Source organism: Argopecten irradians, chromosome 10 (genome assembly GCF_041381155.1).
Source record: "Argopecten irradians isolate NY chromosome 10, Ai_NY, whole genome shotgun sequence".
NCBI classification, from domain to species: domain Eukaryota; kingdom Metazoa; phylum Mollusca; class Bivalvia; order Pectinida; family Pectinidae; genus Argopecten; species Argopecten irradians.
The window spans coordinates 21,628,047-21,644,604 of record NC_091143.1 but is presented as its reverse complement, the minus strand read 5'-3'; the positions used below and the strand labels follow the sequence as shown (position 1 = coordinate 21,644,604).

Sequence of the window (16,558 nt, the reverse complement as noted above, 5' to 3'; positions counted from 1 at the left end):
TTATAGGGGTATAGCAATGTATAATGTATTATATACCTACCAGGTCACTGATATTGTAAGAATTTGTTCAGAAGAAATATGAAGGCCGAAATATAAATAGCATGATGAGAGACTCCGGTCCAACAGCACATACATTTTAACAGTCGATTTTAACAGTTCTTTGGACCGCTCGACGGAACAGTTCATTTATTGGCATTTTTGGCAATAGAGTTTATATAGGGACTATTTTATAGGGGTATAGCAATGTATAATGTATTATATACCTACCAGGTCACTGATATTGCAAGAACTTGTTCAGAAGAAATATGAAGGCCGAAATATAAATAGCATGATGAGAGATCAGTGTAAAAAGGGCGCTGTCTAAGGACGGCACTCCCTGTTTTATATTACTTATATAACCAGCAGACACGGATCTTTTACACACCATCATATATCACGCCAGACCATAAGTAGAGTTCGGAAAGGGTGATGCACCAATATATTGATATCTGGTGGTTCTTTTTTAATCCAAATAAGCAAAAAACATATATGCGTTATAATTCATTAACAAACATAGATAACTGATCGTTACTTTTTATCCCACTACAGTTTTTTTCAACTCATGAATGACATTTAGTTTATAGTAATTAAGACATTATACTCTAGAAAACTAACTACTAAATATGCTGGTCCTGGCGATATCTGGTTTAGACAAATTACACTGCATAATTCATTCACATTTTTCGATTTGATTTCCACCTAATAATAATTAATTTTGCTTTGTTTTCATACTAAAGCTGGCCTTCTGATTGGCCGAATCTTCTTTTCATACAACTATGAAAAAAATCCAAGAATGAGGTTATCGTGACGTCACATTAGAAACATTGACGTTGCAAATTAATTTGGAAAAAAATATCCTAATGGAAATCAATGGAATCGTGCGTGTAATTGAATTTGTTTTATAAAGTAGTTTGGAAAATTAATAACAATTTGTTTTCAAAGGTTTTTTGAAAAATCGCTACGCGGATTCATACAGTTTGTAAACAAGATTTAATTCATACCCCGTCGAAATTTAAAAAAAAAATAGTGACATCAACGCTTAAATTTAATCACAATGATAGCAATTAGGATAATATGATGTAATGCCATGTAACACCATCTAACATTACTAAAGTGGTACCCTGATGTTAGAGACTAGTTTTGTGAGAAAGGGATAACAAAAACAAGCAAACTGATCAGCATTTCTTATACCGCTACATTATGCATGACATATCACAGGTGTCATAACCTTGAACTGAAAAAAAGTTGCATATGCCCTTTACTTAGCTCGAAAGAAGTCAAAAGGAAATAACATTTGTACAGAGTGAAGTTTGGGAGATCAATCAAACACTAGGTTCCTGATTGTGAGTATCTTCTACTGGTACTAAACTTTTATGTTAGGAACCCGCATGGAAAACGAGAATTTCATTTGACCTTAAAAAAGACTAAAACTGCGGTACATGCGCACGCCACTTCCATATTAGGATGTGTTATTGTCCATAGATGTTTGAGTGCAGTTTCGCCCATTTGTATTATAATTAAAGATTAAGAAATTAAATATCTCCATTATTTTTAATTGATTTAAACTAGAAAATGTAACATTTGTGTTTGGAATATTTATTTGTGTTATTTGTAAAAAATACTGCATTATTCTGTTTATCAAATGATATACAGCTTTAAAACACCATTTCGAAAATAATGAAAAAAATACAAGCGTAACTTAGAAATTAAAGCAAGGAAATTCACACTTCTCGTTATACTCAATGCACAAAGACAAATGTTATTGGCAATGACGTACTTGTATACCATGTATTTATTTTAACAAATGAGATGCATATCAAAATATTAAAATTTGTGCACGTGGAATAGATACATACATCACCAGTATGAGCTTAAATGATTTCTGCATACACATGCCCAAAACAGAAAATATGTTTATGACATTCAACTGTAAGTCAACAACGATAAACCAAATGCTACAGAATTGTAGGTTAGTAATGCACATCCTTCATATAAATAACATGCATCTTGCAAAAGCATATCATCGTAGTACACACAACATCAAAAAGCATGTATCTAAGAAATTCATATGAAAGTCTTCAAAAATTCTGTTCACATAGACAACGAAAAAAAATCAAGCAAATATTTCCAATTGTATTCAGTCAAGTTAGTTAAAAAGGCACACAATAAGTAACTCAGAGCCAAACCTGGCGTATGAGTTACACTCTGACAATAGATTTAAACAATAATCGAAGTGTGTGGAGAATCATGCGTAAAATATTGAAATTGCATACGTCGTGATAGCATTGGTATGGATCTTTTACTTATCACAAGTGATATTGCATTAATACAAAAGGTAATGTGGTAAATAAAGATCAAGTCACATGTCATGTAATTCAAATTAATGTACGCCGTATCATGCAACCTCATTTAACTTCTTTAAATGAGCTACAACAGTGATGTAGGTATTTCGAATAAAACGTAATCGAATGACAAATAATTGTTCGTACTCTCGGAAACCTTGTTATGCATGTAACGTAAGATTGTGGATGTCACTGTGTGAATTAGATTGCAAGGCATCGATGATAAGTGGAGACGCTATATATCAAATTAAAATGGTATCGAGCAGTTTTATCACCAGGCCACGGAGAATCAACTCTTCTCAAAAGTAAATGTACTAAACGGCCTATGAAATTTGTATCATTGAGAAATCCAGTATATTATGTAAGTATAGTACGATGCAACGTAAAGGGAATTGGGAATATGAGGATGCATGTTAGCGTCAAAAGAAATAGTAAATATCTAACAATTGCATTTGAATTGTGGGAATATTAAGTTATGATTTATTTAGTAATGTATCTGTAGCACACAGGTCGTGTAGCGTATCTTAATCCGCCAATTACCAACATAACAACATTTAACCGTATGTCATTTTGGCAATCAACACGCGGAACAATTCATATATGGTGCGGGGTAATTCATGTATGGTGTGTTACAGTATTACTCAAACATCACGTTGACGATTCGCGTGAGTAGAAGGTAAGAATTTCAAACAATTATACAGTAACATAAACTTAAAAGAAACTATTGTGGAGATTGTAAAACTGGTAATAGCGATTCCTTATCGGTACATAACACGTGATTCTCCGGAGAACTGTAACATTTTGCCAGGGACTGAAGCCATCATTCAGCCTCCAAATCAAGTTATCTCGCCGAAATGGCTGTACCTGACGTGCCATCATGTTACGGTATAGCCCGGACTGTAATCACTTACTTTTCATTGTGTGTGGGAGAGTGTAGGGGAAATGGTGTAAAATCTGTCCAAAATTAGCACAGTCACCATAAACGTAGATTGTGCTGCTTACTGTCAATTAGCGAAAAATTAAGTACAAAATACAATTAAAATGTACGTGATCAAGTCTTCATTTCTTATATACCCGAGCACATTAATTGGCGTTGAAGGCAGAACGTCCTTCTTTTTATCTAAAAATCACATTTTCTTTTCACAATTAAAAAAAAAAATAAAAAAGTCACTATTTTACAAAGTCTAACATTTAAACACAAGACGACACAAACGTTGCCTGAAGTGGTTCCAACCGAATGTTGTTATTTGCTACCATACGTAACACGGGCATGTAATGCATGGCAAAACACGAAACTTGCCAAAGGTTTTGTTACATTTTAATGTGCATATATGTAAATAAATGAGTATTTTACACTTATACAAGAAGTAATCGTAAAATTATTATTTCCATTACCGTCTAATACTTCTCCGTTGTTTCGAAATCATAATACAATTAATATATATCGTTAAAGAAAACCGTAATTAGAAATATTTATTCTCACACGTGTATAAGATTTATGCTAGGGATGGTATAGATTGTGTCAGAAAACCACATTTTCTTTCATATCCTTGGGTGTAATACTGGCTGATCCAGGGCAATACACTCATGCCGTCTGAGGCTGCATTGCATGGCTACCCATGCGATAAAGCCTCGTGACGTCACGTCGTCAACAAAATTTCTATTTCCGGGGTAAAATTTTAACATTGTTTTTCACAAACTTGACTGGTTTTACTATAAAAGATGCAACCAACGCAATTTTTCTTGAAAATATCACGTTATTTTTCATGTATGGAAAATTGACTTTCAGTCATGGACTTCTTCGAATTTATTCAAAATGGCGGGATATTATAGTTGTAAAAATTGCAATAAAATGTCGAGGTATGAAAGAAAAATACTCTTTCATAAGTGGATATAAAGGATAGGGATATTCTACCCTCGGGATCACAAAATGTTGCAAAACCCTCGGTAAGCCTCGGGTTTTACTACATTTTGTGACCCTCGGGTAGAATATCCCTATCCTTCATATCCACATATGAAAGAGTCTTATGTTCTTTCATACCTATGAATATAATACTGGTTTATCCCATGTTATACACTTCGTGACGTCATTGCGCCAACACATTGAGCTTATTTCAAAAAGGCGGGATATCGTTATAGTGAAATTGTATTAAAACCTTGGATATGAGAGAAAAATACATTCCTATTTTTAATTTGTGACCCTCGGGTCCTAAGTACAATCCTATTTTTCAATATGACTTCAGGTTATGTGATCCAGATCTTTGTTTATGAATAAGGTACCCTTCCTTTACCGACTACAGTGGTACAGAGTATCTGTGTAGCAATAATACAAATACAAACACCATCCCCCCCTCCCAAAAAAAAACCAAAAACAAAAAAAACATATAGGATAACATATTACAAGACAGCTATATTTGATAAAACAGAAAATTGGCAAACAATGCATCCCAAAAATGTTTAAAAAAAATAAACATTTCACGAATGAAACTTCAACTAAACATGAGATACAATGTCATAATTTCGTTCGTAGAATTCACTCTCCAAATCCAATGTAAGACCAAAACACAACATCGCTCGAATTGCATCTGTAATCAGTTAGAAATTGAACATCGAATCATAACACTAAAAATAGCGTCAAGCAGGAGTAGAAGGTGTACTGATATTGCGTTAAATGTCATAAATTCAAAACAATAAAAGTGAAAAAGAAATAAATGAACCAGTAGGTACCCTGCCGACTGGTTTATCTAGGTGGTTTTCTGTTCTGTCTGTCTAGGTAATTTTAGAAATAAATATTTTGATTTTTTTACATTTATCCTCTAATTAGCAGGATTCTCTACGTGCAACACAGAGCGTAAACACTTTACTGATATGAGCCAATCGTGAATAGATAAATTGTATACAGAAATAAGCAGTACACGCAGTAATAACTCCACGCTGTTTAATAACGGAGACAGTGTGTAGTCCCGTTATCATCAGTGCTTTTCTATCTGTCAGCTCCTCTAACAAGCTTGATGGGCCAATTTGACGTCCGCCTGGTATCCATTGAGATGTGGGTTTTTGTTCTATATAATCAAATATCCACTTGGGTGATTTACGTGACATGTATATGTTTCTGTTTAAGAAATAACCATAATTACACGAGATTAGCGTACGTTATCAGTGTGAACACGCGGCCACGTGTTGAATGACTGTCCAATTCAGTAGACTCCGTAGCTCTCTCTATCTCTGCTGCTCTGACCATGGTGTCTTTTCCGTCTTCATTTTGCTTTGGTGCTGATTGAAGGTGGGCCATCGGGAAATGGTAGCATCCTGATTAAAACCGAAATTATTTGCTTTTTTTTAGCTTTTTTAGCAGAACATTTTGAAATGATCAATATGAATGATCTTGCTTGTAACACGCTTTTTCATTGGTTTAAGATTGTATGTCATCATCTCATAACGTTGAAAATCATGTCGTCATGGATAAAGCCGTCTCTGATTGGCTGAAACAATGGCACAATGATTTCATAGTAAAAATTGGCTCTCGGATAAGGAATTCCATGGGTATAGATTGAATTGTAGTACACAAACATCTGTGTGTACTCTCAAAAAACGGCGAAAGGCGGTTTGTGATGATAGTGCACTCTGATTGTATGGTATGATTGTATGGTATGATCCATCAATGTAAATTCATTAAAAATAAGCAATCGCTATTTGGCTTTTTCGAATAGAAAAAGCAGCTGTTGGTCACTCATTGACGATGTTTGTTATTTCCACTACCTCTTACTTTATAAGATCATCATTTATATACAATAGGGGGATATTAACATTAGCGTTTATATCTCCCGGAGACATGTTGAACCTAAGCCGAAGGAAAGTCTCTTAAACTAAAAACAAAAAAACCTGGGCCTTACAATGATCGGTTCCGTTCTCATTACAGAAGGGCACGGCTTACAGGTACCTTATTCTCTCTAGAAAACAACGATGATAACGTCATACATTTTGACACATACTGACGATACCATAATCAGATTGGTTCTAAACGAATGGAACTTCATCTTGTCATTTAAATATGTGACAGAAAAACACCATAGGTCTGTCAGCTAGATAAGGATACCGCACCCTCGATGGCATTTTAAGACAAGCACCATGCTGATAAGACGAAATCCAACAATCGGGTTGATATATCTATAACGGACTATTGTGAGAATATGTTAAACCAACATTTAATATTTTTTTGGTATAAATCGGATCAGAAAGGTTGAATGTTTTAAATGGACAATCTTTTAGTTTACCTTCTCATTTTGTTTGGTTTCTTGTGAAAACATCAATCCAAAACTAAATGGTTTACCTACTATTTAGAGAAAAAAAATTAATAACTTGACTGGGGATAAAACGTTTAGTATATGGACATATTTATTGAATTCACTACAATTAAAGGTTTTGATTTAATTCAAATATAACAAATTTATAACATTCTGTAATTATGATTATTTGTCCGTTTGATTATATATCGAGATGAGCCTATGCTTTTGAATTTACATTTAAGGATTGAAAATTGCTTTGGTCGATTTCATGGGCTGATGAATTTAGTTGCTCTTGAAACAAATTGAATGAACTGCGAAGCAGTAAAGCAGTTCAGGTTGAATTTGTTTCAAGAGCAATTCAATTCAGAAATTGAATGAATCATGTTGAATTTGTGTCAAGAGCAACTCAATTTATCACCTCATAAAATCAACCAGTCGTGTAGTTATTTTTTTAATATTTACATTTCCGTTTTCTCTTTGCTATATAACCTTACCAACTAACGCAGTGGTTGCCGCGCAAAAATACATACAACGGAACACTGACTTCCGCAAGTAGTGTGAATGCGCATCCGGTTAGGTCGATTGTACCTGTATGAAAAATCTTCAATATATTATATATCATCAAATAAAAAAAAAAAAACATATATTGTGTAAATGGGGTGAAAAAAAAAGATAAAATTAATGAGGAACTATATTTTGTGTACTCTGAATTAGACAACATTTACCGCGAAATTGAAGCCGGCTGTTCCGGGATTCCATCAATTGACTAACAATCGTATAACATTGAAAAAACAGAGTTTTATTTTATTTTAACGCTTAATTTAAATGAAATGTCGGTCGCGTCATTTAAAATATCAGTACAAAAAATACAGTTTACACACCAGTAAACAACAAAAAATAAAAATCATTTCTTAATTAAAAAAATTACGTGTGTTAGGACTAGTTAGTATACAACGAGAGACGTGAGAAAATAATGTCTCATGTAATCCAAACGAAACATGTTTCGAAGCTGCGGAAGGATGATGTCTAGACTGTGTGATACGGTTGTCTCCCGCTTCAATTCACTAACTCTCTACATTTTCTCGTTAGTGTTTTTAACATGTAACATCGTTACACGTAACATGAAACGAAAGAGCAACTGATAAAAAGTATGTACACAGACATTATGTCCTCACGTGAAATTTACGTGAAATTCACTTTGTTGCCCCCGTTTACGTCACGAGATGTTGCCTGTCTTTGTACAGAAAAGTCTGCAAATATTGATTTAATAGTACTGACAGATTAATGTTGAAACACTGGTTAAAATCTGTTTAAATGGCTATTTCGTATCCAAGGAAAACGGTTTTATTGTCCGAGTTGATATTATGAACATGTACTACTGAAGTTCTCCATCTTTATTTAGGAATTAAAATAGTTACTGAAAAAGAAAAAGAAATTCTCCAATGACGTATAACTGTAAAGCACAAATTAATTGAGTTAAGCATTGATATTATCGTAGTAAAATGAAAGAAATTTTGTTTGCAAACTGTGTGAATCTGCGTATTTTAAAAACATATATCGGAATAAAATGGATAAAATGTTTGGTACTTTAAACTATTGTTTTATAAAACAATACATGGCGATAATTCAATGATACTATGCGTTGAAACCCATGAGGTATCGAGCATGTTGTGTAAGAAGAATCAAATTAACTTAGACACATTTAATCTATTTCATGTCGAAACTGAAAGAGTGACTTCAATCCCTAAGCACGCCAATAGTTATTTGAATATATATATATATACCGGGTATCAGAAAATGAAAAGTGCAAGTATCCAACAGTTTATTGAAACAAATATTGATTGTGTATAAGTGTTTGTCGATGAAAAATATTAAGAACGTTCATATATATTGAAAAGTTATCCCTGACAGAGTATTTATCATAGGGGAATACAACCAACTGCCCCGTTTAGATAACATAACAGGAAGGACAATCCAGAGCAGCCATCTCCATTTGAACATATCTCCTACTAGTACATGTACGTATACAATACAATCGGAAATTTGTAACGACTATCAGTATAAGTAAATGATTGAGATATGTTGTCTCATTTTTAGACACATCCATTTTTTTTAGATTTCACAAATGGTCTCCTGGGTAATAAAATAACTCCAAATATTGTGATTAAACTTTTCAACTATTTTCGAAATGCGGTGTTGATAACAGTATCTCGTAAGCAGCGATGAATTAAAGCATTCATTTGCGTATTTTTGAACAACTTGCCTATTACTTCGCTTTATCTGTATACCCAAGAGTTCGGTTGGAATGTTCCTATCTTAAACTCGCTAATGCATAAACCATTGGATATACGAACTTCTGTGAAATCAATTCCCTTCCTCGAAGTGTAGTTAAGAGTACGTTTTTAAAACATTATGTAATATTCAGTAAATGGTGTGGCCAGTAACTTATCGGATATTCATCACTGATACTAATTTGAAATATTATACATCGGTTGTACCCGTATAGATGTACTGTTTTGTTTTACTAATAACTTTTAATTGATAATTATATATCCATGTAATTCTCTTTCACTTGAATGGATTTCACATGAATGGGGGCAAAAATAAATTTTACAGGTAATTTGTTCCAATCAAAATTTATCTTTGGTTCCGTTTCATGTGGAATGCAAAACTTTCTTGTAAAAATTGTAAGTTGAAATACTTTTCGACAAATTAGATATGGAGAATGTTCAAGGAATGATAATTGGTTGCAGAAAGAGAGAGATGTATATAGAGAGGGGATAGAGAAAGGAAGGTTGGGTTGAGGTTGGGTGGTGGGGGATGAGGGGATGGGGGGGGGGGGGGGGGGGGGGGGGGGTTAGAGAAAGAGACAGGCTTAGAGTAATGCATGTATTTAAAAAGTTAATATTGGAATCTAAGCGCTAAATAATACATCCAGTACTAATGGTTCTCTGCTGTCTTCGTATTTTTAGAAATGACTTCTAATAAATATAATTTGAAGTTCTCACAAACCGAATGTTACGCGAAATCTGGAAATCTGCGTGGATTTCACTTAAGTAATCCTCTAAACCCTGTCAAAATTCTAAAAGGTTATATCAAAGTGAATGGTCTATTCCAAACATTAACAACAGCTAAATTGAAATATAAACAAAAACCTTATTTCCTTAATGAAAAAAATGATACCAGTAATCATCTGGGTAGTTTCATAAAGATCCGATTTTTGTCCACCACGTTGCCTCTTGTAGCGCTCTGCCCAGAATGAGTAAATTTAAACTCACAAATACTAATCTAGTACGAATATTGGTATAGAACTTTAAGCAAATTTCATGTGAAGTACATGATGTATGACAAGCGTATAGGCAGTTTACAATTTTGTTGTACACATTTGTTTTGTGAGAAAAGCACGTCAACTTCTTGGTGTTGATACAGAAAATACAGAAATATATAAATCACAATTGTAGTAGCTCCGTGATTCTTGTATATTTTTAATGGTTTATTTGTTACCCAGCCCCAGAAGGAACCATGCTTTTACGGTTATTTCGAATAGTTGAGCAGTAGTTACAACTTAATGAAAGTGTCTGACATCAGTACCTCTTGTAAATCTATATATTATCCCACCCCGTCCCGACCAGACGAGTAATTAATCTTATACAAACAAATATACTCAATGCCTCTGGTATAGTTCATTTGCGTGTATTATTATTTCAACGTTTAACTTACGTTCTCGGAAGGGAGACAACTCGTACAGAAGGGTCAAATTCAAGTAAAATAGTATTGTGTACATGTAACAATTTTATGTACAGTGTAAAGATGTCATTTTTCCAGTAGTTTGGAAATTTGGAACAGAGACATAATTGTCAGAAATTGAAGTACTTAGTCATAGATGTTGTGTTTGTCATCATAGGGCGATTTGTTTCTCAACTATAGAGTATTAGCGACAGCTTGACATATTTTCGATCTCTTTCAAGGCTAAGTTTGTCGGTTGATTTTGAATTAATTCTATCCAATAGATTATAACATCATATCGCCTTTTGCCAATAGAAATACCTTCCCATTTTAGTAAAATTACCAACAGGCTTTGATATAAGTTCATTTTAATTTCATTATTGAAATATTAAGATGCATTTTTGCCCAGTCAGACAGAACAGCAGGTCATACATTGTCCACAATGTTGACTAATATACAGTATGGTGTATTTCTTCTATACATATGCAACTTAATCTAAGTATCTTATGAAAGATTAAAGATAATAAATAAAGTACCATTGTTTCTTATAGACAATACTACAAAATAGAAACTATTGAAGAACAATGCTTCATCGTTGTATAATACTGGTAAGCTGAATAACCTGGCTAAACTGATTGACACATCATTGATATGGAAACAGTGTTGGATTGGTTTGAAAACAAAATATGATAGGACTCAGTGGAAATAAGTTAATTGAAGTAGACGTATTTAAGTTTAACGGTCAATATTTTCATTCCATGTAATGTAGCAGGTAGGTGCATGCGAGATAACTCTTTTAATTAATAGGTGAATCATATTTAATTTGATTTCATGGAACACAGCAAAGTATATCCTTAATATGATTTCACTTGAAAAATAGTTGTCAGGTGTTTACCCTCAGTATACGTGTCCTGAGTAAGTGCGAGTTATCTCTCTTTGGCTTGGTCCTTATTCGACAAGTCTACATGTAGAAAGAAAAACAGGTCATACATACTCATACCGCCTGCTAAACACTCTGATTAACCAATCATTATTTTCAGTTTTGTTGATTAGTCTTCCCGACCAGCGGTAAACTGCAGATTTAACTCCCAGAATAATTGGAAGCAACGTATGAACAAACAATAAAAGTAGCTTTGTTAAGCTGGAGCTTTGATGGAGTTATTAAGTACGATCTTCCCCAAATCGTTCATCTCTTATACTTAACATAGATCTCTCTCTCTAAAAAGAAATAAAAAAAAAAAAAATGGAAATTCCAGTAGAAATTTTCATGGATACAGAAATATATTCCAAATAAAACCAACGCACTATTATTTTCACTCATTTCATTTTACTGACTAAAACGTAACATATGCAGTTAAACATAAATGTATATGCATATCGCATCATTATGCAAAAAGCTGTAAAGGAAGGTGTTTGGTTGATCACGAGGATAGATATCTGTTAAAACAAACGCTCGTCAACATAACAAAATCAATAAACTGTTTAATGTGTGTGCATAATAAACATGTTTGTGTTAAACTAATCTTGAACTAATATCACTTGATTTTCATATTTCAGTTTGCCACATTTCCTTTACATCATTCAACGTATATGCTGATTGTTGGTACGAAATGCAGTATCTAAATATTTTTTTTTTGATATTGCGTGTTATATCGTTTACGTATTTCAGAACTGTTTTTGATCCATGTGCGTGTTATTTTATAATTCGCGTTTAGCAATTCAAAGATGTTTCAAAAGATTTCTCAGAAATATATTTCAAACTCGACATTTAACGAGAGAAAATTAAATTTGTGATATGAATGAATAGTTGTTTAAACACCACATTAATTTATCCTTTGTCAATTTATTCACATTCACAAACAATCCAAAGATTCTAACAAATTAATCATATCAGTAATGCGTCATAGATATACACATTCGTGAAACTTATTAAGATATATGCGTGCTTGGATTTGTTTTTGGAGAATAAACGTTACGAAGGTAGTGTTCAATCAATCTAGTATTGTATAAATTGAGAATATACATTCTATAAGGGCTTCAATCGTAATATCTCAACCTCCTCATGGCTGCTAGGTTGCTAGGCTTCAGAGCTGAAACATTTCTTAATTGATAAGATAAAAAGAAGGAAGATTACTCGAGTTAACTGACTTCCCGTTACGTCATACTGTGAAGATGTAGTATAAAATTATACAACAGATATCAAACTTCCATCGCATTATTGCTTTGCTCATTAATCCCTCCTCAGATTGATGGTAATCTAATCATAACGTTACGTAATAGTTCACTCATTGCCTGTTTAATATATAACCACTGACACACTTATTCCTTCAAAGCCACACTTGACCGTATTTTACAAGTGGTTAACGTGATTTTAATGTATAATTACAGTATCTATTGATTAACCGTAAGGTTCTAAATTAATTTTCAAGATATTGACAGTCAAAGTGTTATAAAGAAGGATTTTGTATTTTAAAAAACCGTTCAACATGGAATTAACAGGTGGATTGTTTGATTTTTAGGAAAATTCTGAATGGTGATACAATGTAATATTACCAGGAAACTATGCAGATGGGAAGTCACTACATGTAAATCGGGAGACACGGTCGATCATAGTTAGGGATGTAAAACCGCGGTCACAACGGCTTTACTGAATTGTCGACACATCCACATTAATAACCAAAGATCAGGCATTGCAATTATACATCACTGAGATATATTAGATACACTAAATGATGTGGAAAATTGTTGTGTCTGACTGTTAGGCTGTAGCGTTGAAGAAACACCATAAAGATTGATATTTTTAACACAGGAAAAGGAGAATCTATAATGCAGCTAATACACTCCTTTTGGGCATATTTAAAGTGAAAATACCATATAACGATATCGGAAGTAACCATTTACTCAAAGGATATATTCTCACGCATTAGTTTCAATCATCGATAATTGATTTTAATATTGTCCGTAATATATTTAAAAAATAATCAGTGCTATGTAGGGCTCCGAATTACTTATACCGTTGTCGGAAGCATTTGCTTAATATACGTTAAACTTTTTTTCTGTATCTGACAATAGCAAAAAGGTAGGTAAACTCAAGAGACTTTTGCTTCAATCTATATGTATTCTAACGAACTTTTAATGTGTGGAGACCGAAATCTCCGATAACTTGTGTCATTATATTTCACTTTTCTGTTAATGACTTTATTGCTATTCCCCAGACAACAGGATACAAACCGGTAGAAGGAACCTAACGTATCAGTGAGTGGGTGTAATAAAGAATCACCGATTATCGATTTTCTTGCCTGGTAATTGAATAATTAGATAATTGTTGCTGTACGATATTAAATCAAGCAGGATAACAGTTTGTAGGTAATAGGTTAATCAGAAGATGTAACTACGCATTGCTGCTTTCCACGATTGGAAACTTCCCGGAATAGATTGGCTATTGTAAGGCTTATGGGCGACATCCCGCAGGCAAATAATGACCAAACAAATACTTCATGCATACGAGATATGCATGTTACCTCGAATCATACTACATGTACTTTGACACTAGCACTAGGCACTTGCATTGGTCGCTCTGATGAAGGTACTTGGTCGCTCTGTGATGAAGGTACTTGGTCGCTCTTTGATGAAGGTACTTGGTCGCTCTGTGGTGAAGGTTCTTGGTCGCTCTAGATGTGATGAAGGTACTTGGTCGCTCTGTGATGAAGGTACTTGGTCGCTCTGTGATGAAGGTACTTGGTCGCTCTGTGATGAAGGTACTTGGTCGCTCTGTGGATGAAGGTACTTGGTCGCTCTGTAATGAAGGTCCTTGGTCGCTCTGTAATAAAGGTACTTGGTCGCTCTGTGATGAAGGTACTTGGTCGCTCTGTGATGAAGGTACTTGGTCGCTCTGTGATGAAGGTACTTGGTCGCTCTGTGATGAAGGTACTTGGTCGCTCTGTGATGAAGGTACTTGGTCGCTCTGTAATGAAGATTCTTGGACGCTCTGTAATAAAGGTACCTGGTCGCTCTGTGATAAAAGTACTTGGTCGCTCTGTGATGAAGGTCTTTAGTCGCTCTGTAATGAAAGTATTTGGTCACTCTGTGATGAAGGTAATTGGTGGCTCTGTAATGAAGTTCTTTGGTCGCTCTGTAATGAAGGTATTTGGTCACTCTGTGATAAAGGTACTTGGTCGCTCTATGGTGAAGGCATACGAGATATGCATGTTACCTCGAATCATACTACATGTACTTTGGCACTAGCACAAGGCACTTGCATTGGTCGCTCTGATGAAGGTACTTGGTCACTCTGTGATGAAGGTACTTGGTCGCTCTAGATCTGTGATGAAGGTTCTTGGTCGCTTTGTGATGAACGTACTGGGTCGCTCTGTGATGAAGGTACTTGGTCGCTCTATGGTGAAGGTACTTGGTCGCTCGGTAATGGAGGTACTTGGTCGCTCTGTGATGAAGGTTCTTGGTCGCTATGTAATGAAGGTCCTTGGACGCTCTGTAATAAAGGTACTTGGTCGCTCTGTGATAAAGGTACTTGGTCGCTCTGTGATGAAGGTACTTGGTCGCTCTGTGGTGAAGGTACTTGGTCGCTCTGTGATGAAGGTACTTGGTCGCTCTGTGGTGACGGTACTTGGTCGCTCTGTAATGAAGATTCTTGGACGCTCTGTAATAAAGGTACCTGGTCGCTCTGTGATAAAAGTACTTGGTTGCTCTGTGATGAAGGTCTTTAGTCGCTCTGTAATGAAAGTATTTGGTCACTCTGTGATGAAGGTAATTGGTGGCTCTGTGGTGAAGGCACTTAGTCGCTCTGTGATGAAGGTACTTGGTCGCCCTGTAATGAAGATTATAGGTCGCTCTGTAATGAAGGTACTTGGTCGCTCTGTGATGTAGGTACTTGGTCACTCTGTGATAAAGGTACTTGGTCGATCTGTAATGAAGGTAATTGGTCGCTTTGTGATGAAGATACTTGGTCACTCTGTAATGAAGGTTCTTGGTCGCTCTGTGACGAAGGTACTTGGTCGCTCTGTAATGAGGGTTCTCCTTCGCTATGTAATAAAGGTACTTGGTCACTCTGTAATGAAGGTACTTGGTCGATCTGTGACGAAGGTATTTGGTCGCTCTGTAATGAGGGTTCTCCTTCGCTATGTAATAAAGGTACTTGGTCGCTCTGTGATGAAGGTACTTGGTCGCTCTGTGATGAAGGTACTTGGTCGCTCTGTGATTAATGTCCTCGGTCGCTCTGTAATGAAGGTACCTGGTCGCTCTGTGATGAAGGTACTTGGTCGCTCTGTGATGAAGGTACTTGGTCTCTCTGTGATGAAGGTACTTGGTCGCTCTGTGATGAAGGTACTTGGTCGCTCTGTAATGAAGGTACTTGGTCGCTCTGTGACGAAGGTACTTGGTCGCTCTGTAATGAAGGTTCTCCTTCGCTATGTAATGAAGGTACTTGGTCACTCTGTAATGAAGGTACTTGGTCGCTCTGTGATGAAGGTACTTGGTCGCTCTGTGATCAAGGTACTTGGTCGCTCTGTGATGAAGGTACTTGGTCGCTCTGTGATGAAGGTACTTGGTCGCTCTGTGATGAAGGTACTTGGTCGCTCTGTGATTAATGTCCTCGGTCGCTCTGTAATAAAGGTACCTAGTCGCTCTGCGATGAAGGTACTTGGTCGCTCTGTAATGAAGGTACCTGGTCGCTCTGTGATGAAGGTACTTGGTCGTTCTGTGATGAAGGTACTTGGTCGCTCTGTGATTAAGGTACTTGGTCGCTCTGTAATGAAGGTACTTGGTCGCTCTGTAATGAAGGTTCTCCTTCGCTATGTAATGAAGGTACTTGGTCACTCTGTAATGAAGGTACTTGGTCGCTCTGTGATTAATGTTCTCGGTCGCTCTGTGATGAAGGTACTTGGTCGTTTTAATGAAGGTACTTGGTCGCTCTGTTATGAAGGTTATAGATCGATATGTGATGAAGGTACTTGGTCGCGCTGTGATTAATGTTGTCGGTCGCTCTGTAATTAAGGTACCTACTCGCTCTGTGATGAAGGTACTTGGACGCTCTGTAATGAAGGTTCTCCGTCGCAGTGTGATGAAGGTACTTGATCGCATTGTGATGAAGGTACTTGGTCGCTCTGTGATGAAGGTACTTGATCGCATTGTGATGAAGGTACTTGGTCG

The 16,558-nt window shown here is 35.5% G+C and overlaps 2 protein-coding genes across 2 annotated transcripts; one reads left to right on the top strand and one right to left on the bottom strand.

The window, feature by feature from the left end:
- Positions 1-13,925: 13,925 nt before the first annotated feature.
- Positions 13,926-14,654, bottom strand: LOC138332599 (uncharacterized). The gene is made up of 2 exons (XM_069280599.1): positions 14,628-14,654; positions 13,926-14,357 (listed from the first exon to the last, which is right to left on the bottom strand). The coding sequence occupies exons 1-2, from the start codon at positions 14,652-14,654 to the stop codon at positions 13,926-13,928; spliced, it is 459 nt and encodes a 152-aa protein (XP_069136700.1).
- An 11-nt stretch (positions 14,655-14,665) lies between these two features.
- LOC138332598 (uncharacterized) lies at positions 14,666-15,277 on the top strand. Its single transcript, XM_069280598.1, has one exon. It carries the CDS (start codon positions 14,666-14,668, stop codon positions 15,275-15,277), a length of 612 nt encoding a protein of 203 aa, XP_069136699.1.
- The last annotated feature ends 1,281 nt before the right edge of the window (positions 15,278-16,558 follow it).

What these genes read in the sequence shown, in the direction of transcription:
- LOC138332598 (XM_069280598.1), top strand. Translation starts at nt 14,666, where the DNA reads ATGAAGGTACTTGGTCACTCTGTGATGAAGGTACTTGGTCGCTCTAGA.
- LOC138332599 (XM_069280599.1), bottom strand. Translation starts at nt 14,654, where the DNA reads ATGCAAGTGCCTTGTGCTAGTGCCAAA. An exon ending in TGCCTTGTGCTAGTGCCAAA is followed by an intron (nt 14,358 to 14,627) that starts GTACATGTAGTA and finishes TCTTCATTACAG; the next exon opens with AGCGACCAAGTACCTTCATC.